The following is a 21,266-nucleotide window of genomic DNA, read 5'->3' on the forward strand; positions in this document are numbered from 1 at the left end:
TACATGCCCTAAGGCCATGTATGTGTGCCACATGGCACTTTAAAAAAAGCAAATAAGTGTTTTTTGAAAGGAAATCACAACTTACCACCAACTTGAAGAGTTGCCTTCATGTGTCACAATGAATTAGTTCTATGTATTGCTACTATTAACTATCTTTGATGTAAAGAAGTACGCTACCACGACCATACGTTTGGTACTGCAAATAATATATACATTGATATATATACATATATATATATAAATATAGTGCCTAAGTGTGCTGTAATTGCACATGCTGGAGCTGTGGTATTTACGTGAGTTCCCATTCTCACGAAGGAAAGGCACCCGCCTTAAGAGTTCAGAAAAGCTGCTTTTAAATGGGATTTTCGAGCTGTGGTTTACGAGCAGAGACCAGAACCGCCTCTAAAAGAGACCTCCATCGCAAATTATCCAAATTTGGGGAACGTAGGAATTGTACTGCTACTCTCGGAACTGCATCTTGGCAAAACATCTAGAGGCTTGGCGAGGGATTATTTACACACAGCACAAGGAACTGCAAACAACATTGGCATGCCTGATAAGCAAGGAAAAGGAATTGTGTCCTTTTTATCCCTGGAAGTAAGAACTCGATATGAAAATGAAAGGTCACATATGAAATATAATTAGCATCGTGAATATATCACCCTGCTTACATTGCAGCCAGAATTGCGAGAATAACTTTTGCAGTCCTTTTTTGATTACCATTATTAGGAACTTACCAATAAGGGAACAGCACTGTTTATTTAAATGTCACGCTGCGCGCTGTGTGTTTTATATATATAAATATATATATATATATATATATATATATTACCTACTGGCGGTCGCCAGTAGGTAGTTATAGTTAGGACCACGTTTCCATAGGAAAACCTCAACATTCTATTTTGAATAACTTTGGCGCCGGTCGACGAATCCTCGCGAATTTCTCAAAATAGGTGGGGCGCTACGCTCCGCTCCTACCCTGAAAGTCTCGGGGGGATTCGTCAAGCGGGGGCTGAGATAAAAGGGGGGTCCCAAAACGCGTTTTTCCCATGCATTTTTCCATAGGACCTTTAGAACGAGCTACAGCCCGAACGGCTGAACAGAATTACTAGAAATTTGGCAGAGAGGTAGTCCGTAGGTCAAGGAAGTGCCTTTTGTAGGTTTGGTGTAAATCAGTTCAGTTGATTTTGAGAAAATAGCCTTTAAATCAATATATATATCTGAGCCAGCTTACGGTATGCTTACCGTACGCTTACGGTAAGCGTACGGTGGCGTGCGCGAGCGCGATTCTGATTGGCTCTTAGATCTTAGTAAACATTCGAATCGGCCGAAACCAGGAAGCGGCGGCCGCCATTTTGTGTATTTCACTCTGAAAAAAAAGAGTGAAAACAAGGAAAGGGGGCAATGAGGAGAGTTACAGACCCCCTAACAATTGTAAGGGGGTCAAAGAAGGACAGAAAAGTACAAAGAAAACATTTATTGATTTTAAAAAAAATCACGGGGTACGCGTACGGTAAGCTCACGGTAAGCGTACGGTAAAAAAAATAAAAATAAATAAATGAAAATCAGATTTAAGAGTTTAGAAATTAGGGAGCTCTAAAAAGAGCTGTTGTGTTTATGGAGTCATTTTTTTAGTGGTACCTACAAGTAAGTACCGATGCAGAGTCTAAGGTTCAAGAGGAAGACTCTGTTCCCTTCATCATTGAAGTGCACACCATCTCCTCTATAAATGTCTTGCATGTCGTAACGCAAGTTGTTGTGGTAAATGGCACCCATACCATAGTCACGGAGGAAAGCAGAAACAGATTTGTTGACGTGCTTTCTTGCTTTGTCAATCTGTGGACAGAAATGATTGGACCAGTTCCATTTTTGCCTTTGGCATATGTTGGAAAACACAAAGGCAGTTTTAGGGAAAAGTGAAAACAGTTGTGCAAAGGTGTCCTTCATAAGCATTTCCAGACCTACCCCAGTCAAAGTGCCTAGGTCATTGCCACCACAGTGCACTATTATGAGGTCAGGGTGTTGGATTTGCATGAAGGATTTCACCAATGGCATCAATTGGTGCCACTTTAACCCTCTCTGACCAATCCATTTAATGTCTACATTTGGCAAAGCAAGGTCTCTCACCATATCTGTTTTCTCTGCAAACTTTTCACTCCAGAAGACATAGCTGTGCCCTACAATCCACACTGTGAACATCTTCAAAGGAGAACTGGATGCACTCAGGAGGTGTCTTTCAGTAGAATGGCAATATGAAAAGAAAGACAGTTTGGAAATGGAGGCATACATATTTTTTACAAAACAAAAAGAACTGATTGGCTGTTTCATACCATTCTAGAAAAAAAACTAGGCTGTATGTGAAAATTAATAGAAGCATGTTTTGTATTGGTACAAAAAAATGTGTAACCAAAGAACAGTACTATGGATTTGCAGTTAGGTTTGAAAAGTCAAGCACTCTTGCTCTGTGGAATTGAAACATTGTGTGTCGAACTTCTGACCTAACTGCACACAGCAGTGTTCCATGAGCTGTTGCTATGGTAGCAGGCAGAAGTCAAGTTGGGGGAAGGGTACTAGGCAGAAGTCAAGTTGGGGGCAGGGTACTTTTGGAAAAGGGTTGGTTTTCAACCAATAGAAATGTGTCATTACATTTGAAAAAAAGGGGGAAGCACTGAGATTTGAAACTTACATGTATATGTGTGGAAAAATAGAGGGAAAGTTTGCCATTATCTGGTTCTGCTGAGAGGAGAGAGGTGTACAGAACAGAGATCCTGGCTCTGATAATCTGCTGTTTGAGTGACACATTTCTTTCACAACTAACTAATTTTAAAGGTGAGTTTACAGTTTGAGAGGGGATGTATGTGGTAACTTAAGAAATGAATAATAGAAATGGGAATTGTTTTTGTTGTAGTTACACATGGTGGATTCATAATGTGTCAGTCTGTAAAAGAGATTTTCACTTGGCCCGAAAAAAAAAGAGCAGTAAGTGTGCTTTCAAATTGGCAAAGAAATTTCGTTTTGGCACTAATGTGAAAACATGACTCTGTGTGCATAGAAGAATTATAGGCAGAAATGTATTGCGTCTTGCTCTGGTGATTTCACAGTTGCAGTAGATGGAAAAGAGGAGCGAATATTTGGGGGAAGAAGCAGAGGTTTAGCACACACCCATGTGCTTGCCATGTATAGTCATGCACAGTAATTAGAAGCGAGTGGGGTTTTCAGGTTTAAGTCTGTAATGCAAATACATTCAGCATCACTAAGGCTGGTTGCCCCTGCTGGAGTGTAGGCAGTCACAGAGAATACACACGGTGGTGGTCTGAAAAAAAAACAGCTTGGACATGTGCATTTAAATAAATTTAAAAAAAAGGTTTCAGAATGTGTCAGTCTGTAAAAGTGATTTCAAAGTGTAAAAAGAGATTTTCACTTGCCCCCGAAAAAAAAAGAGCAGTAAGTGTGCTTTCAAATTGGCAAAGAAATTTCGTTTTGGGACTAATGTGAAAACATGACTCTGTGTGCATAGAAGAATTATAGGCAGAAATGTATTGCGTCTTGCTCTGGTGATTTCACAGTTGCAGTAGATGGAAAAGAGGAGCGAATTTTTGGGGGAAGAAGCAGAGGTTTAGCACACACCCATGTGCTTGCCATGTATAGTCATGCACAGTAATTAGAAGCGAGTGGGGTTTTCAGGTTTAAGTCTGTAATGCAAATACATTCAGCATCACTAAGGCTGGTTGCCCCTGCTGGAGTGTAGGCAGTCACAGAGAATACACACGGTGGTGGTCTGAAAAAAAAACAGCTTGGACATGTGCATTTAAATAAATTTAAAAAAAAGGTTTCAGAATGTGTCAGTCTGTAAAAGTGATTTCAAAGTGTAAAAAGAGATTTTCACTTGGCCCGAAAAAAAAAGAGCAGTAAGTGTGCTTTCAAATTGGCAAAGAAATTTCGTTTTGGCACTAATGTGAAAACATGACTCTGTGTGCATAGAAGAATTATAGGCAGAAATGTATTGCGTCTTGCTCTGGTGATTTCACAGTTGCAGTAGATGGAAAAGAGGAGCGAATTTTTGGGGGAAGAAGCAGAGGTTTAGCACACACCCATGTGCTTGCCATGTATAGTCATGCACAGTAATTAGAAGCGAGTGGGGTTTTCAGGTTTAAGTCTGTAATGCAAATACATTCAGCATCACTAAGGCTGGTTGCCCCTGCTGGAGTGTAGGCAGTCACAGAGAATGCACACGGTGGTGGTCTGAAAAAAAAACTGCTTGGACATGTGCATTTAAATAAATTTTAAAAAAAAGGTTTCAGAATGTGTCAGTCTGTAAAAGTGATTTCAAATTGAAAAAAGAGATATACACTTGCCCCCGAAAAAAAAAGAGCAGTAAGTGTGCTTTCAAATTGGCAAAGAAATTTCGTTTTGGCACTAATGTGAAAACATGACTCTGTGTGCATAGAAGAATTATAGGCAGAAATGTATTGCGTCTTGCTCTGGTGATTTCACAGTTGCAGTAGATGGAAAAGAGGAGCGAATTTTTGGGGGAAGAAGCAGAGGTTTAGCACACACCCATGTGCTTGCCATGTATAGTCATGCACAGTAATTAGAAGCGAGTGGGGTTTTCAGGTTTAAGTCTGTAATGCAAATACATTCAGCATCACTAAGGCTGGTTGCCCCTGCTGGAGTGTAGGCAGTCACAGAGAATACACACGGTGGTGGTCTGAAAAAAAAACAGCTTGGACATGTGCATTTAAATAAATTTAAAAAAAAGGTTTCAGAATGTGTCAGTCTGTAAAAGTGATTTCAAAGTGTAAAAAGAGATTTTCACTTGGCCCGAAAAAAAAAGAGCAGTAAGTGTGCTTTCAAATTGGCAAAGAAATTTCGTTTTGGCACTAATGTGAAAACATGACTCTGTGTGCATAGAAGAATTATAGGCAGAAATGTATTGCGTCTTGCTCTGGTGATTTCACAGTTGCAGTAGATGGAAAAGAGGAGCGAATTTTTGGGGGAAGAAGCAGAGGTTTAGCACACACCCATGTGCTTGCCATGTATAGTCATGCACAGTAATTAGAAGCGAGTGGGGTTTTCAGGTTTAAGTCTGTAATGCAAAAACATTCAGCATCACTAAGGCTGGTTGCCCCTGCTGGAGTGTAGGCAGTCACAGAGAATACACACGGTGGTGGTCTGAAAAAAAAACAGCTTGGACATGTGCATTTAAATAAATTTAAAAAAAAAGGTTTCAGAATGTGTCAGTCTGTAAAAGTGATTTCAAAGTGTAAAAAGAGATTTTCACTTGGCCCGAAAAAAAAAGAGCAGTAAGTGTGCTTTCAAATTGGCAAAGAAATTTCGTTTTGGCACTAATGTGAAAACATGACTGTGTGTGCATAGAAGAATTATAGGCAGAAATGTATTGCGTCTTGCTCTGGTGATTTCACAGTTGCAGTAGATGGAAAAGAGGAGCGAATTTTTGGGGGAAGAAGCAGAGGTTTAGCACACACCCATGTGCTTGCCATGTATAGTCATGCACAGTAATTAGAAGCGAGTGGGGTTTTCAGGTTTAAGTCTGTAATGCAAATACATTCAGCATCACTAAGGCTGGTTGCCCCTGCTGGAGTGTAGGCAGTCACAGAGAATACACACGGTGGTGGTCTGAAAAAAAAACAGCTTGGACATGTGCATTTAAATAAATTTAAAAAAAAGGTTTCAGAATGTGTCAGTCTGTAAAAGTGATTTCAAAGTGTAAAAAGAGATTTTCACTTGGCCCGAAAAAAAAAGAGCAGTAAGTGTGCTTTCAAATTGGCAAAGAAATTTCGTTTTGGCACTAATGTGAAAACATGACTCTGTGTGCATAGAAGAATTATAGGCAGAAATGTATTGCGTCTTGCTCTGGTGATTTCACAGTTGCAGTAGATGGAAAAGAGGAGCGAATTTTTGGGGGAAGAAGCAGAGGTTTAGCACACACCCATGTGCTTGCCATGTATAGTCATGCACAGTAATTAGAAGCGAGTGGGGTTTTCAGGTTTAAGTCTGTAATGCAAATACATTCAGCATCACTAAGGCTGGTTGCCCCTGCTGGAGTGTAGGCAGTCACAGAGAATACACACGGTGGTGGTCTGAAAAAAAAACAGCTTGGACATGTGCATTTAAATAAATTTAAAAAAAAAGGTTTCAGAATGTGTCAGTCTGTAAAAGTGATTTCAAAGTGTAAAAAGAGATTTTCACTTGGCCCGAAAAAAAAAGAGCAGTAAGTGTGCTTTCAAATTGGCAAAGAAATTTCGTTTTGGCACTAATGTGAAAACATGACTCTGTGTGCATAGAAGAATTATAGGCAGAAATGTATTGCGTCTTGCTCTGGTGATTTCACAGTTGCAGTAGATGGAAAAGAGGAGCGAATTTTTGGGGGAAGAAGCAGAGGTTTAGCACACACCCATGTGCTTGCCATGTATAGTCATGCACAGTAATTAGAAGCGAGTGGGGTTTTCAGGTTTAAGTCTGTAATGCAAATACATTCAGCATCACTAAGGCTGGTTGCCCCTGCTGGAGTGTAGGCAGTCACAGAGAATGCACACGGTGGTGGTCTGAAAAAAAAACTGCTTGGACATGTGCATTTAAATAAATTTAAAAAAAAAGGTTTCAGAATGTGTCAGTCTGTAAAAGTGATTTCAAATTGAAAAAAGAGATATACACTTGCCCCCGAAAAAAAAAGAGCAGTAAGTGTGCTTTCAAATTGGCAAAGAAATTTCGTTTTGGCACTAATGTGAAAACATGACTCTGTGTGCATAGAAGAATTATAGGCAGAAATGTATTGCGTCTTGCTCTGGTGATTTCACAGTTGCAGTAGATGGAAAAGAGGAGCGAATTTTTGGGGGAAGAAGCAGAGGTTTAGCACACACCCATGTGCTTGCCATGTATAGTCATGCACAGTAATTAGAAGCGAGTGGGGTTTTCAGGTTTAAGTCTGTAATGCAAATACATTCAGCATCACTAAGGCTGGTTGCCCCTGCTGGAGTGTAGGCAGTCACAGAGAATACACACGGTGGTGGTCTGAAAAAAAAACAGCTTGGACATGTGCATTTAAATAAATTTAAAAAAAAAGGTTTCAGAATGTGTCAGTCTGTAAAAGTGATTTCAAAGTGTAAAAAGAGATTTTCACTTGGCCCGAAAAAAAAAAGAGCAGTAAGTGTGCTTTCAAATTGGCAAAGAAATTTCGTTTTGGCACTAATGTGAAAACATGACTCTGTGTGCATAGAAGAATTATAGGCAGAAATGTATTGCGTCTTGCTCTGGTGATTTCACAGTTGCAGTAGATGGAAAAGAGGAGCGAATTTTTGGGGGAAGAAGCAGAGGTTTAGCACACACCCATGTGCTTGCCATGTATAGTCATGCACAGTAATTAGAAGCGAGTGGGGTTTTCAGGTTTAAGTCTGTAATGCAAATACATTCAGCATCACTAAGGCTGGTTGCCCCTGCTGGAGTGTAGGCAGTCACAGAGAATACACACGGTGGTGGTCTGAAAAAAAAACAGCTTGGTTTCATAATGTGACAGTTTGTTATACAGATTTTCACTTGCCCAAAAAAAAAGAGGAGTTTGTGTGCATTCAAATTGGCAAAGAAATTTCGTTTTGTGACTATTGTGAAAAGAAATGTAGTAATATATTTAAATACAATAAAGAATTTTTTTTTTAGTTTTTTTGCAGGTATTGCTGAAGAACAGTGAACAAAATTTAAGATGCCTACAAAATCTCGAGTTCAAAAAACGCTAAAAAAAAAACTATATTTGAGGACAACTGGAGGACCAAAGTTAGTAGAAGATGCTGATGTTGGGAAAAAGAAAAAATCTTCTGGTAAGCAAAAAAGACAATTCCTAAACAAAATATTGAAAACAAACAAAAATGTACAAAATGTCTGTTCTCGGAAAAATGTAACAAAACCTACAGAACAGCAAAAAATTGAGGATTTAGTTAATGCAAATATACCTTCTGCAATTGAAAAGTTTAACATAAACAGAAAAACAGCATTTAAAGAGATACGTAGAAAAATGTTTCAGAGAAGAGTTATGTCCAATTTGATAAAGGATATAAAGAAATATAAGCAAAAGGCTAAATATTATAAGAGAAAAAAAGAAATTGAAGCCATTGCAGCAAAGGCATTAGAATTAAAAAGGAAACTATTCATATTAATTTTGAATAGGATGCGTACATTAGATAAAATGGTTAATGTACTGAAATCACAAAGCAAAAGCAAAAGAGTAGTGAACAGAACAAATTTTTGTAAAGTGTTTTTAGGAAAGTGGATGCATAGCTCAAGTAGTGAACCTTTTTTTAATGAAGAGAGCTATTTTCAAAGTAATAGTTTGCTGCATGCAGTTGACACCAGAGGTCGTTCATACGAAGTAAAAAATGGTTGCATAATGGAGAAGGAGATAATGGTTCCAAGAGATGAGGTACAAGTGATGGCAGATGAGGCAATGGGGAGACGTCCTAAAGCCCCAGTGTACACTTGGAATTGTAGTAGTATTTGCACTGTGCGTCAGGAATCTATTGACAGATTTCGAGAGTTTCTAAGAGAATATAGTAAAAAAAGTGTAAAACAAAAGATTAAGGTGCTTCAAAGTCTGGATCCATGCAGAGTGAGAGAGAATACTGGTTTGCAGGGTCATTCTCTTGCTTGTCTATCTAGAAAAGTGTGCAATAGTGTTTTCCATCATTTTAGGATGCTGGCTGTTCATCATACTGAAATGAGAAAGTTTGTGAGACGGTTGTATTTTGCCAAAAGTCCAGCAATAAAGTTAAATGAATTGAATAGGGCTCTGTTCCGAGGAACGGTATCAGATGTAGAGAAGGTTGTTGATGAAATTCAGTTTTGTTACTTTGGTCCTGAACAAAACAGTGCAGAGAAGGACACAGTAAATGAGGCAGAAGTGGAAGAGAATGTAGAACCTTGTGTAAGTAAGACATTTAATGATCACATAACAAAATTTGCAATAGTCTCTAATGAAAGACCAAATGTTACTTGTATTTGTTGCCGCAGAACTCATTATAGAAAACAAACTAGGAATGTTGATCTCTACAGAAAGAGTGAAAATGAAGATAATTATAAGTGGATGGATTTTGCAACATATATATTTCTTGAAAATTGTTTTGAATTGGGTGAAGATCAGCGTATTTGTAAATACTGCTACAACAAGTTAGAGGAAAATAGAATGCCGACCAGAGCTGTACATAATAATTTAGAATTGGATGCTATTCCTGCTGAACTTTCTGAATTAAATACATATGAGTCTATACTCATTCAATGTGTTCATCCGTTCCAGACCATAGTACGTATGGAGCCCAAAACTGGTAAATTACCTCCTTCAGATTTAGTGAGAGGTTTAAAAGGTAGAGTGGTGTATTTGCCCTTGGATTTGAAAAAAAATATGGAAACTATTGATGCGGATACTTTGGAAACTGAACCATTAATTATTCTGGTTAATGGTGTACCTACAAAGAATAAGAAGATTTGGCAGGAGCTGGTAGATGTGCGGAAAGTACAAAGAGCAAATTTGTATTTGAAAAAAAATAACAAATGGTATGAATCAATTTATATAGTAGAAGAAGAAGAAGAAGAAGATTTACAAGGAGATACAGAAACACCAAGTGGACAAATTGAAAAAGTGGACAAGTCAAAGGAAGAAGAAATTTATGAACATTTTAGCATACATCCTCTCCATTCGAAAGAAGTTATGGGAGACAATATTGATCTCTTTCAGATGAAGAAAGCAAAAGGAAATCCCGTGAGTGTATGGGAGGAGAGCTTGGAAGCTCGATGTTTTCCCCAGCTGTTTCCTAAAGGAAAAGGAGGACGATACGATGAACGTCCGGAACAGATTCCAGCTTCTGAGTATCGGACTACAAGACTATATGCTGAAGATCCCAGATTTCGACAAAGTATCCCTTATTTGTTCCATCTTTTATTTGAAAGCGACTTGTCTGCACTGTCTTATGCAGTAAATCACATTTTAAAAAGTGGAGTACATTTACAAAATGTGTCTGCTAAGGATTTTATGGAGAAAGTGCAGCACCGAGATGATCATTTGGAAACACAACTGATCAATCTGATGGCTTGTCAGCGTGGGACAAATGAATATTGGTACCGACGCCATGGTGAACTAAAATGCATGTTACGCAATTTAGGAACACCAACATGGTTCCTTACCCTAAGCTGCGCCGAGTACGCTTGGGATGATTTACTGGATTTTCTACGAGAGGCCAATTCAAACATTGAAAACATCGAATACAAGACAGCAGGAGAACTGTGCTCATTGGATCCGGTTAATGTTTGCAGATATTTCAATCATAGATTTGAGGCTATGATGTCCTTCATCTGCAATAAAAAAAATCCACCCCTTGGAGAAGTAGTGGATTTCTTTTGGAGAAAAGAGTACCAGGCAAGAGGTGCTCCTCATATTCATATGCTGCTGTGGATCAAGGATGCCCCAAAGTTTGGAACAGATACTGATGAAGCAGTGTTATCTTACATTGAAGAATATGCAACATGTGCTATACCTAAAAGCACAGAAGAGTACAAGTTAAAGGAGCAAGTTCTACGTTTCCAAAGTCATCGGTGTGGAAAATACTGTCGACGGAAATACAAGAGCAAAGAAAAATACTACACTAAATGTCGATTTGGATTTCCTAGACCTGTTCTTACAAATGGAAGAGTCAACAGTTTTATGTCAGCTGTGAGACATACTATCACAAGAAAATCACCTAAGAATACCTACAACCTTAAAAGAAAAGAAGAATCAAAAAATATAAATGACTACAACCCAGTCATTTTATCCATGTGGAACGCTAACATGGATATACAGTATGTTGCTGACAATTCCATTGCTGTTGCTCGATATGTAACGTCTTACATTACGAAATCAGAAAAAACAGAATTGAAGGAAATGTGGGAAGAGATTTCTCACGAGAAGACTGTCAGTAAGAAGCTGTACAGTTTCAGTTTGAAGATGTTATCGCATCGAGAAATTGGATCCTACGAATGTTCAGATAGATTATCTTCTGCAAGTCTCTACTCGAAGTCAAGAAGAATAATTTGGGCAAGTTTAGGCCTTGCAGCAATGAGAAATCGGGTACTGAAATCTGTTGGAGAAATTGAATATTTGGCACAGTTCGAACCTGAAAGTACAGATATATTGAAAACAAACATGTTGGACACATATTATCCCAAGAGAAGTCATCATCTGGAGAACATGTGTCTCTATGAAGTGCTGCAGAACTACATTTATTCACGGAAAGCTGCAGAAGACATCAATAATGGAAAATATAAAGTCGTTGGTGAAGAAGGATGTTTGGTGAAGCAAACCAAAGGAAGTTTGATAAATCACCGGAAGCTGAGTTGCGACACTACCGACAAGAAAGAATTTTACTACTTGGCTCTTTTACAGTTGTTTAAACCATGGCGTTCAGAGGATGAACTACTGGGAGAATTCCAGAGCTATGAAGATTCTTTTAATGCTTGCAAAGACAGCATACAATGCAGTACATTCTCAACTTATCTGCAAATGTTAAATGAAGAAATTGAACAGGAAACTACAATTGCAGCAGAAATTGCTAGAGACAGTTCTCAGGACAGCCAAAGTTCAGGAACATACAGTCAAGATCCCCTAGGACAACCAATCGTTGAAAATGAAGCATCAATAGCCATGAATGAAGTGGAAACGGCTATGAATCAAGCTCAAGAAGCATTTATAGACTTAGAAAATTTGGAAAGACAACTGAATCAAGAGCAGCAACAAATTTATGAAGAGATCAAAAACAAAATTGATCACGGATTTCTACATGAAAAAAAAGAGTGCTCATGCACATCATTTCATCCAATCAGGATGTATGTAAGCGGACAAGCTGGCACTGGAAAAAGTTTCCTAATTAAAGTCATCAGAAGCTACCTAAAGCAAAAAACAGATTCTACTTTGTCTTGTGTGGTTACTGCTCCAACTGGGTTAGCAGCATATAACATAAAAGGAATCACCTTACATCGTTTGCTAATGTTACCAGTGGAGCATGAGAACAAAATACAATTCAACAAGCTAACTGGAGAAGCATGCTTGGAAGTTTCAAGAGTATTGAAGAAGATGCAAGTTCTCATTATTGATGAGGTGAGCATGGTATCAAACTTAATGCTTGCCTTTGTGCATTTAAGAATGCAGCAAATTTTGAAGACAGACTATGACGTGTTATTTGGTGGAAAACACGTCATCGTTTTTGGGGATCTTTTGCAACTTACTCCGGTTAAAGGACAACCAGTGTTTAATACTGTGACACATGAAGACACGAAGAAGTCATTGGGAAGCATCGGTAATACAAATATTTGGTCCTTCTTTGAGTACAAGGAACTTACAACTAATATGAGGCAAGCAAACGATGAAGAATATGGAAGTATTCTGAAAGATATCAGGATTGGACTACTCACAGAAGCTGGCAAAAAAGCATTACAGACTCGGCTGCTACATAATTTATTTCCAAAGGAAGAAATAGTTGCAGAGAAGATATACAAGAACATTGCAGAAAACAAAAGTGTCATCTGCTTAATGCCAACTCTACGTGAATGCTCAATATTCAATGAGGAGCTTTTGAAATTGGAAAAGGAAGAGATCATGAAATTGGAAGCAGTGGACAAAATTGAGGATGGAAGAATTACTGTCACAGTAACAGGCAAACTGAAAAATAAATTGGACTCACTAGAGAAGAACATCTCCAAAACAGCAGGATTAGAAAAAAATCTATATGTTTGCATGAACTGTAGAGTGTTTTTAAGGAGAAATTTGGATGTTGAAAAAGGCTTAGTAAATGGAGCGATGGGAAGAGTTGTGGGTTTTATTAATTATCAGAAAAAAGATGGAATTGAATGGTTAAAAATAAAATTTGATCAGATAGAGGAAGTTAAAGACATTTGTCGTTGTTCAGTTCGTTTCATGCTTGTGAAAGACTTATATGTACGTAGGAAGCAGTTTCCGTTTTCTCTAGCATATGCTGTAACTATTCACAAGTCTCAAGGATTGACTGTAGATTGTGCATTTGTGAACATTGGATCTAGTGTGTTCAAAGAAGGTATGGCATATGTTGCTTTGTCACGAGTCAAAACATTATCAGGTTTATTCATGATAGACTTCGATGACTCAAAAGTTAGTGCTGATACAAACTGTGTAAAGGAGTATAATAGATTAAGAAGAAGCTATGCTCCTCATTTAGGTCAGTATCCTGTGTTGGAGAAACGTGTAGTTTCTCGTAAAAGGAGAAATGAGAATATCTGTAATGAAGATGTAGAGAAGAGGAAAAAAAAGAGGAGTGATGTAATTGCAAGCAAAAAGAATAAGGAAAATGAAGAACAGGTTGTAGGATGTCATTTTGAAAATAGCTCTGGTGTCAACTGCTACGCAAATGTAGTGCTGAATGTTGCTTTTTATCTGGAAAGTTTGCAAGAGCAGATAATAATAAATCAGGGAAAAAGATTCTGTTCAGAGCTCAGTCTCCTTTTTCAAAAGCTGAGTAAAGATAAAACTCAAATAGAAAGTGCTACTGATATTAGAAAACTTTTAGATGTATGTTCAGGACGAACACAGTTTTCTCAAAATGAACAGCAAGATGCTCACGAATTTTTGATGTATTTTCTTCAGGTAGTGGAAGAAGAAGGAGTTCCCATTGACATTTTTTTTGGTCTCTCTTATAAATGGGAACATAGTTGTGATAATTGTTATAATATAAGTGGTTCTATTGTTGATAATGAAAGGTTTATTTATTTGACATTGCCAGAGAGTAAAACAGTCACTTTTGCAAACTTAGTTAAAGATGCTAATCATAGCATGAAATGTGGTGAGTGTAATTCTGACATGTTATCAACATTAATTTTAAGGGAATACGGACAGTATGTAATTTTAATGATGCAACGATGTAGAGCTGATGGATCAAAATTGGATACTTTAATAAAGAAGTTTACAGGACAGCAATTATCAATTTCAGGAAAAACTTTTGTAACTGTTGCAATAATTTTCCATGATGGACCTACTGTTACTTCTGGACATTACACAGTTTATCTAAAATGTGAAAAAGGATGGACACTGTGTAATGATTCCCAATTGATTTTCAAACAACGTTTGCCTTTTGATTTAGCAAATTCCTATCTAATCTTCCTGAAACCTAAATTTTAGAGAGACTTGGCAAGATCTGGACAAAATAATTTTACCATTTTACAGGATTACCATTGCAATTTTGTAGAAAAAAGATTTTTAAAATTATCATTTGGCCTAAAGGAAAGATAACCAATTGTAATGTGGACTTTTTAAATTTTTAATGCAATTTTGAAAAACCAATAATTTAGAGATTATCGGTAACTTCTGCACATTTTAAATTTTGGAATGTTATTGGACTGCCACTGGAAATTTTTTCAAAAATAATTTCAAAAATTACTATTTGGCCATGTGGAAAAGTAAGCAATTCTATTGTGGACTAAATAAATTATTCGAAAAATTTTCGTGAACCAAAATGTTACAGAGAATCGGTGAGATCTGGACAGATTAAACTTTAGAATTTTAATGGTTTTCCCTTGGAAATTTATTCCAGGGAAAGAATAAAAAATACTATTTGGCCTAAAGGAAATAAAATCAGATGTATTTTGGAGTTATTTGAGATATATTATTGTGAATGTACTTCTGAAACAAAAATATCAGACGGTATTTTAAAGAAAAAAGTATTGTTTTTAGATGACATTTTTTAAGAATAATATGCATTTCTGTAATGATAAGTTTAAGTGAGAAGAGATTCTGGGCTTTTTTAATACAATCTTTGAGATTGTTATTTTTTTTTGCCCGCTGTAAAATGATGAATGCAATTGCTTTCACAATTTATAGTGAAATGCAATATATTCTGAAAACAGCAAAAATAAGGCAAAAATATTTTTTGGGAAAAAATGTAAATATGTGTACTGTATTATAAAATGTTTTAAAAATATTAATACTTTTTTCTTTTTTTTCAGATCGATATAGAAAATTTTCGTAAACTACAACCATTTTAAAAACTATGTTTTAAAAAAACAAATGAATAAATATTTTTTTCAGTGAGTATGGTAAGTCAATAGTAATAATTGTAGTCTTTCAAGGACCTTGTAATGTGAAAAATGATTTTTAGTGTTTTTTTTAAAAAATAAAAAAAAGGTACGCTTACCGTACGCGTACGGTAAAAAAAAAAAAAAAAGTTTTTTAAAAAAAATGTAAAAAAAAGATGAAAGATAAGGTTGGCTCTTAAAAGAACCGTTGTGTTCATGCAGGGACAGAGGAAAGGAACCATGGGAAAATCATTCAAAGCTACAAATGTGCTGATCTATTTTGTTATTCACTAGGGAAACACTGGTCTCCCTATAACAAATTAGAGCTTTACAAAATGTGCAATGAATATCAACCTTCCGAAATCGAGGGTTCATTTCCAGAGGGCCAGCAAAAGGAGATTCTCCCCCCACAGATGAAGGGCTCACCTGACCTGCAGAAGAAGGAGTAAGCCCTGCAGGTGATGGTCCAGGCTGAGCTGCTGTGGATGTACTGGCTCGTCTTTCTGAAGAGTTACCTCCAAAAAGATGACCATGTGTCCTTCTGTGTACATCCTGGAGGTGTCTCTTCATGGTGTGATTCCCAAAGGAATACTTCCTGTTAGGATTACCTCTAGAAAGTACACGCTGACACAGCTTGCAAGTAACTAAGGGTGCATTCACCTTTTGCTGGCCTTCTGGAAAAGTAAAATAATCCCAAACATAAGAAGGTTTTACTTTCCTCGCTCTCTGCCTCAAGACAGTGCTGCTGGTGCTAGCCTCACTCTCAGAAGAGCTCTGCTGTTCTGCCATCGTATCCCAAAGACAAACCAGCTCCTTCTCCCAAGGGATCACAAGCAGAAATGAGGGGAATGGGTGTGGTGTAGGAGAGTTCTAGAACTGAAAGTAGTTTCAACCAATCAAAAGTTGTGTTTCAAGATCACATGACCTACCGTACGCTTACGGTACGCTTACGGTGCGCTTACGGCAAAAAGTACGCGTGCGCGTAAAAAAGACACGCGCTTGCGCACATGCGCATAACAGTCATTTCCCGGCACTTCCGCGTAACGTGCGCGTGTTGCGTAAGCGCGCACGCGTCCCGCGCGCAGTACGCGCGGCTACGCAAAGTGCGTAACTATACGCAAGCAGCGTAGATAGATTACGGACGTTGCGTAAACCGTACGCTTACCGTGAGCTTACGGTACGCGTACTATAAAAAAAAAAAAATAAAAATCTGGAAATAAATTTTACATGTTTATTTTAAAAAAATATATATAAAAAAAATATTTAAGGATTTTAAAAATTAAAGCATAGTCTTTATAAAAGATAAGAAAATTAAAATAAAAATATGTTTGAAAAAAATGAAGAATATAAAAAAAAAATAGCATTTAAAAAACCTTGCAAATTCACTGAAAAAACCATGGGTTTCACACACGTTATAGTTAGGAATTAGCATTTAAAAAACCTTGCAAATTCACTGAAAAAACCATGGGTTTCACACACGTTATAGTTAGGAATTAGCATTTAAAAAACCTTAGAAATTCACTGAAAAAACCATAGGTTTCACACACGTTATAGTTAGGAATTAGCATTTAAAAAACCTTAGAAATTCAGTGAAAAAACCATAGGTTTCACACATGTTATAGTTAGCTGGACATTTTACTCGTAAAAAACCAATGAAATTGCCCCGTTATAGTTAGTTCAGCTAACTATAACTCGCGCGCCCGCAATGCACTGCTGATGACGTCACATATTACATCACTCATGACATGGTCAGTGACATCACTCATGACATCACTGATGACATCTCAAATGACATCACTGATGACATCACTGATGACATCATCTAGTGAATGTGTGTTATTCTGAAAATTAAATATGTTTTATATATGTATATCTCATGGTCGATGGAAGAATAAATGGGTATATAAGTGTCTAAATGGATGATTTGTTTTTGAAAAATTGATTATGTAACTGACTGATTAAGTGTATCATAGTGAATACATGGCTTAGTGAATAATGTTTAAATATGTAAATATCTGTATCAGTCTCTCACTTTGTGTATAAGTGGCTGCATGGGTTGGTGAGTAGCTACATGGGTGCCTATTTAGGTTATTAGTTGTTTTTTTGAGTATCAGTCTGAGTGTCTGCATGGTTCGGTGGGGGGTATTACGTAGTGCATCGGTGCATGAATGAGTGACTCACTGTTTGTATGTGTTGAACACAGCATGTGTGCAGGACTGTATGGGTGGATGAGTGTGTGTATGGGTGTGTTAGTGAGTGAATGACTGTCTCAATAGTGTCTTCAGGAGTAACTACATACGTTTTAAACTAGTATATGTGACTATTGGTGTATATATGTGAGTATATGTGAAAGTGAGAGATTGAAAGAGTTCCTGTATGAATAAGTATGTGTTTCTATAAGTGATTGTTTAAAAGACTAAGTATGTGTAAGTTTCCGTAGAAGTAAGTGTGGTGGTGTGTGTATAACTGTATATGCAAGTAAATGTATGTTTGATTCTTTATTAGCATGAGTGACTATGTGTGTGAGTAACTCTATGGATGAGTGGCATTGTGTAACAGGATGTATAGATGTATGAGTACATATGATGAGTGAGTACATGTATGAGTGACTGTATAGGACTGTTGGTGAATGAGTGGATGTGTATGTGGATCTTAGAATTACTGAAGAGGTTGTTGTAACTGGTATTGGTATGTCCATTGTTTTGAAATTTTTAGTCTCTATTTTTGAATGTGTGTATCAAAGCTTATATTAAGGTGAGAGGAGGTCTGCCACTCTATCACAAGGATGATGTCATCAGTGATGTCATCAGTGATGTCATTTGAGATGTCATCAGTGATGTCATGAGTGATGTCACTGACCATGTCATGAGTGATGTAATATGTGACGTCATCAGCAGTGCATTGCGGGCGCGCGAGTTATAGTTAGCTGAACTAACTATAACGGGGCAATTTCATTGGTTTTTTACGAGTAAAATGTCCAGCTAACTATAACATGTGTGAAACCTATGGTTTTTTCACTGAATTTCTAAGGTTTTTTAAATGCTAATTCCTAACTATAACGTGTGTGAAACCTATGGTTTTTTCAGTGAATTTCTAAGGTTTTTTAAATGCTAATTCCTAACTATAACGTGTGTGAAACCCATGGTTTTTTCAGTGAATATATATATATATATATATTTTTTTTTTTTTTTTTTTCCACCAACTTCCTCAGAAAGGAAACACTGCACACCAAGGGAGTTGCATAAATCCAGGATTTGCTTTTAATTTCTCGTGCAAATGAACACCAACCTCCACCACCACCAACGCGTTTCAACCACAATCGGTCTTGCTCACGGTGCGTGAGTCTGTTTTCCATGTTGTTTATTTACACTGGTACCCATTTTAACCATTAGGAGGAATTATGGGAATTGTAGTTTCATTCAAATTGTACCAAATTTAACATGTTAACGATGTAGTGCTGAATGGATCTTGTATCAATGTCTCTGTTAAGGGAATAACATTGTATCCGTATATGTGAATTGTTCGCATTAAGTATGTATACATAGTAGACATGTTTGTGAGATGTGTGTTCACTAACATGGTATGTAGTCCATTGAATTGCTCTTTGTCATAGCCATGGTATGTAGTCAAATGAATTACTATTTATCACAGCCATGGATTTATATAATGATTGCTTAGTGCATGATTCCCACTTTATTGCTGGCTTAGTGCCTGAGGGAATGCTATGTAAGTTTCTTCAGATAATTACGGATACAAGGATCTTATGTGATTACCCTTAACCATAAATTCATTGTCAGTTCATGTCGTGTAGCAGGTTCATAGGTGGCTGTGTAACTCCTCATCGCCGTTGAGACCAAAGGGGGCCTTCGTCTTAAAACGTATTATCATTTTAGATTCCAATCTACGTAGTTTCAAAGTTCTGTTTCCTCCGCGTTCATTTTTGGGGACAGTTGTCAGTCCAAAGTATCTTATGTTCTGTTTTATGTTATCTCTGTGAATTTCTTGATGTTTCGCAATTACATAGTTAGTATCATTGTTTTGTACAGCTCTTAGGTGTTCCAGAATTCTTTTCTTCAGTTGGCAAATGGTACTCCCTATGTACCAGAGTCCACATCCACAGACAATGACATATACAACATACGTGGATTCACAAGTAATCCTTTCAGTGATGTTAAATGTGTTTCCCATGAAATCCGTTGTTTGTTTCATGTTCATGCCGTGTTTACATGCTTTGCATGTGTTGCAGCGTACAAAGCCTGTCTGTTTGGTGTACAACCAATTCTTTGATTTCTTAATGGTTGTCATGTGGCTCTTTACCAGTTTGTCCTTTAAGGAAGGCGCTTTGCGATATGAAATGCTTGGTTGATTGCCAATTTTTGGTCCGATGTCTGGATCCTTCCTCAAGATAGTCCAATGTTTTTTTAGGATATCTATGATTTGGTAATTTTCTTTACTGTACGTCAAAATTACTCGGATAGCGGCATTTTCCCCTATGCGTTCTTTTTGGTATTTTAGAGTCTGTGCTCGTGGAATTGCTCTTGCTCTTTCTTGACCCTGTTTTATGTCTTTCTCACTGTATTCTTTTTGTTGGAATCTTGATGCTGTTTCTTTAAATGTTTGTTCCATTACTAGATCGTCAGAGCAATTGCGTCTCATACGCAGAAATTCCCCATATGGAATGCTCTTTTTCAATTGGGGGGATGGAAACTTTTACCATGTAAGATACTGTTCGTCGCCGTTGGTTTTCTGTACAGTTTGGTTTTGATTTCTTGGTTTTCTATGTATACAGTTACATCCAGAAATTGAATTTCTTGGTCGCTGATATTGTGAGTGAACTGTAGGCCTATTTCATTATTGTTCAAAATGTTCATATATTTTTCAAATTCATTTAGGCTGCCACTCCAAATGAGGAATAGATCGTCAATATAACGTAACCATAGTTCTGTTTTTGAGGTATATGGTTCGTTTTCCTCTCTCCAAGCTGTTAGTTTCTCCCACCACCCCATAGGAAGGTTGGCGTAGCTCGGAGAAAATGAAACTCCCATAGCTGTTCCACACTGCTGAGAGTATTTTTGGCCATTGAAAATAAAAATATTGTTGCGAAGACAAAGCTCAATCATTTCTAAGAGCATTGTTGTATGTTTAGATTGTTGTATGTTGCGTTGTTTTAGAAAATACCCAACTGCTTGTAGTCCGATATTATGCTCAATGGAGGTGTACAATGATACTACATCTATTGTTGCTAGATAGTACCCCTTTTGCCATCCAAGATTTGATAGTATTCTTAAAAAGTCTCCTGTGTCTTTTATATATGATGTTAAGTCAGTGACTAATGGTGCCAGGAAGGAGTCCACGTAGTCCGATATATTCTCGTATAGTGAGTTGCAACTTGACATTATTGGTCTGGCTGGGGGATTGATTAAAGTTTTATGTATCTTCGGTAGGAAGTACATCGTAGGCATTACTGGACTGTCATTATTCAGAAAAAGAGATTCTTCTGTTGTTAGTAACCCATCTTCTTGCCACTTTTTAATCCTCATTTGTAGATTTAAGGTTAGTTCATTGAGTGGATTGTGAGTTAATTTCACATAGTTCTTATGGTCATCCAGTTGTCTTGTAGCTTCTTTAATGTAGTCAACTTTATTTTGAATGACCACATTGCCCCCCTTGTCTGCAGGTTTAATTGTGATCTTGTCATTGTTCATAAGAGTGTCAATTGCTTGTCTCTCCATTTTGTTCAAGTTTTCTTGCTTATGATTGTTGTTTATTTTAATCACTGTCTCTAGGTCGCTGACCACTAGATCATGAAATGTGTCTATTCTGTTGCCTGGACTGAGGACGGGACAGAATTTAGATTTTGGTTTGAAAGCAGTCGGTTCTCTTTTGTCAGTACAGATTTGTAAGTTCTGTAGGGCTTGAGAATCAGTTACATCATCGTTGTTAGTCATTAATTCATACGCAGTTACCAGGATGGGTATGTCCTCAGTTGTGAGGTCACTGGTCTCCGGTGCTGTTTTGCTATGGATTGATGTTTTACTATTCGAGAATTTACTGAAGAACTTTGCAAGTTTTAGCTTCCTAACAAATTTGTAGATATCAATCCTGGTATCTACATGATTGTAATGTTGTTCCGGACAGAAACTTAATCCTTTGTTAAGTACATTTCGTTCATGAGAATTTAGTTTGTAGTC

At 37.3% G+C, this 21,266-nt stretch overlaps 1 protein-coding gene across 1 annotated transcript; it reads left to right on the forward strand.

Moving 5' to 3' along the window:
- The first annotated feature begins 2,719 nt into the window (after nucleotides 1–2,719).
- LOC146773009 (uncharacterized) lies at nucleotides 2,720–19,441 on the forward strand. Its single transcript, XM_085637046.1, has 3 exons — nucleotides 2,720–2,829; nucleotides 7,675–13,369; nucleotides 19,322–19,441. Exons 2-3 carry the CDS (start codon nucleotides 7,718–7,720, stop codon nucleotides 19,439–19,441), a joined length of 5,772 nt encoding a protein of 1,923 aa, XP_085493172.1. The 5' UTR covers nucleotides 2,720–2,829; nucleotides 7,675–7,717.
- Nucleotides 19,442–21,266: the final 1,825 nt, after the last annotated feature.

Source organism: Triturus cristatus, chromosome 12 (assembly GCF_964204655.1).
Source record: "Triturus cristatus chromosome 12, aTriCri1.1, whole genome shotgun sequence".
Classification (NCBI taxonomy): domain Eukaryota; kingdom Metazoa; phylum Chordata; class Amphibia; order Caudata; family Salamandridae; genus Triturus; species Triturus cristatus.

Bases quoted from the DNA above. Each gene is read 5' to 3' on its own strand.
- LOC146773009 (XM_085637046.1), top strand. From the start codon at position 7,718: ATGCCTACAAAATCTCGAGTTCAAAAAACGCTAAAAAAAAAACTATAT. The intron at 13,370-19,321 runs GTAGGATGTCAT...CATGTGTTGCAG, and splicing joins AGGAAAATGAAGAACAGGTT to CGTACAAAGCCTGTCTGTTT.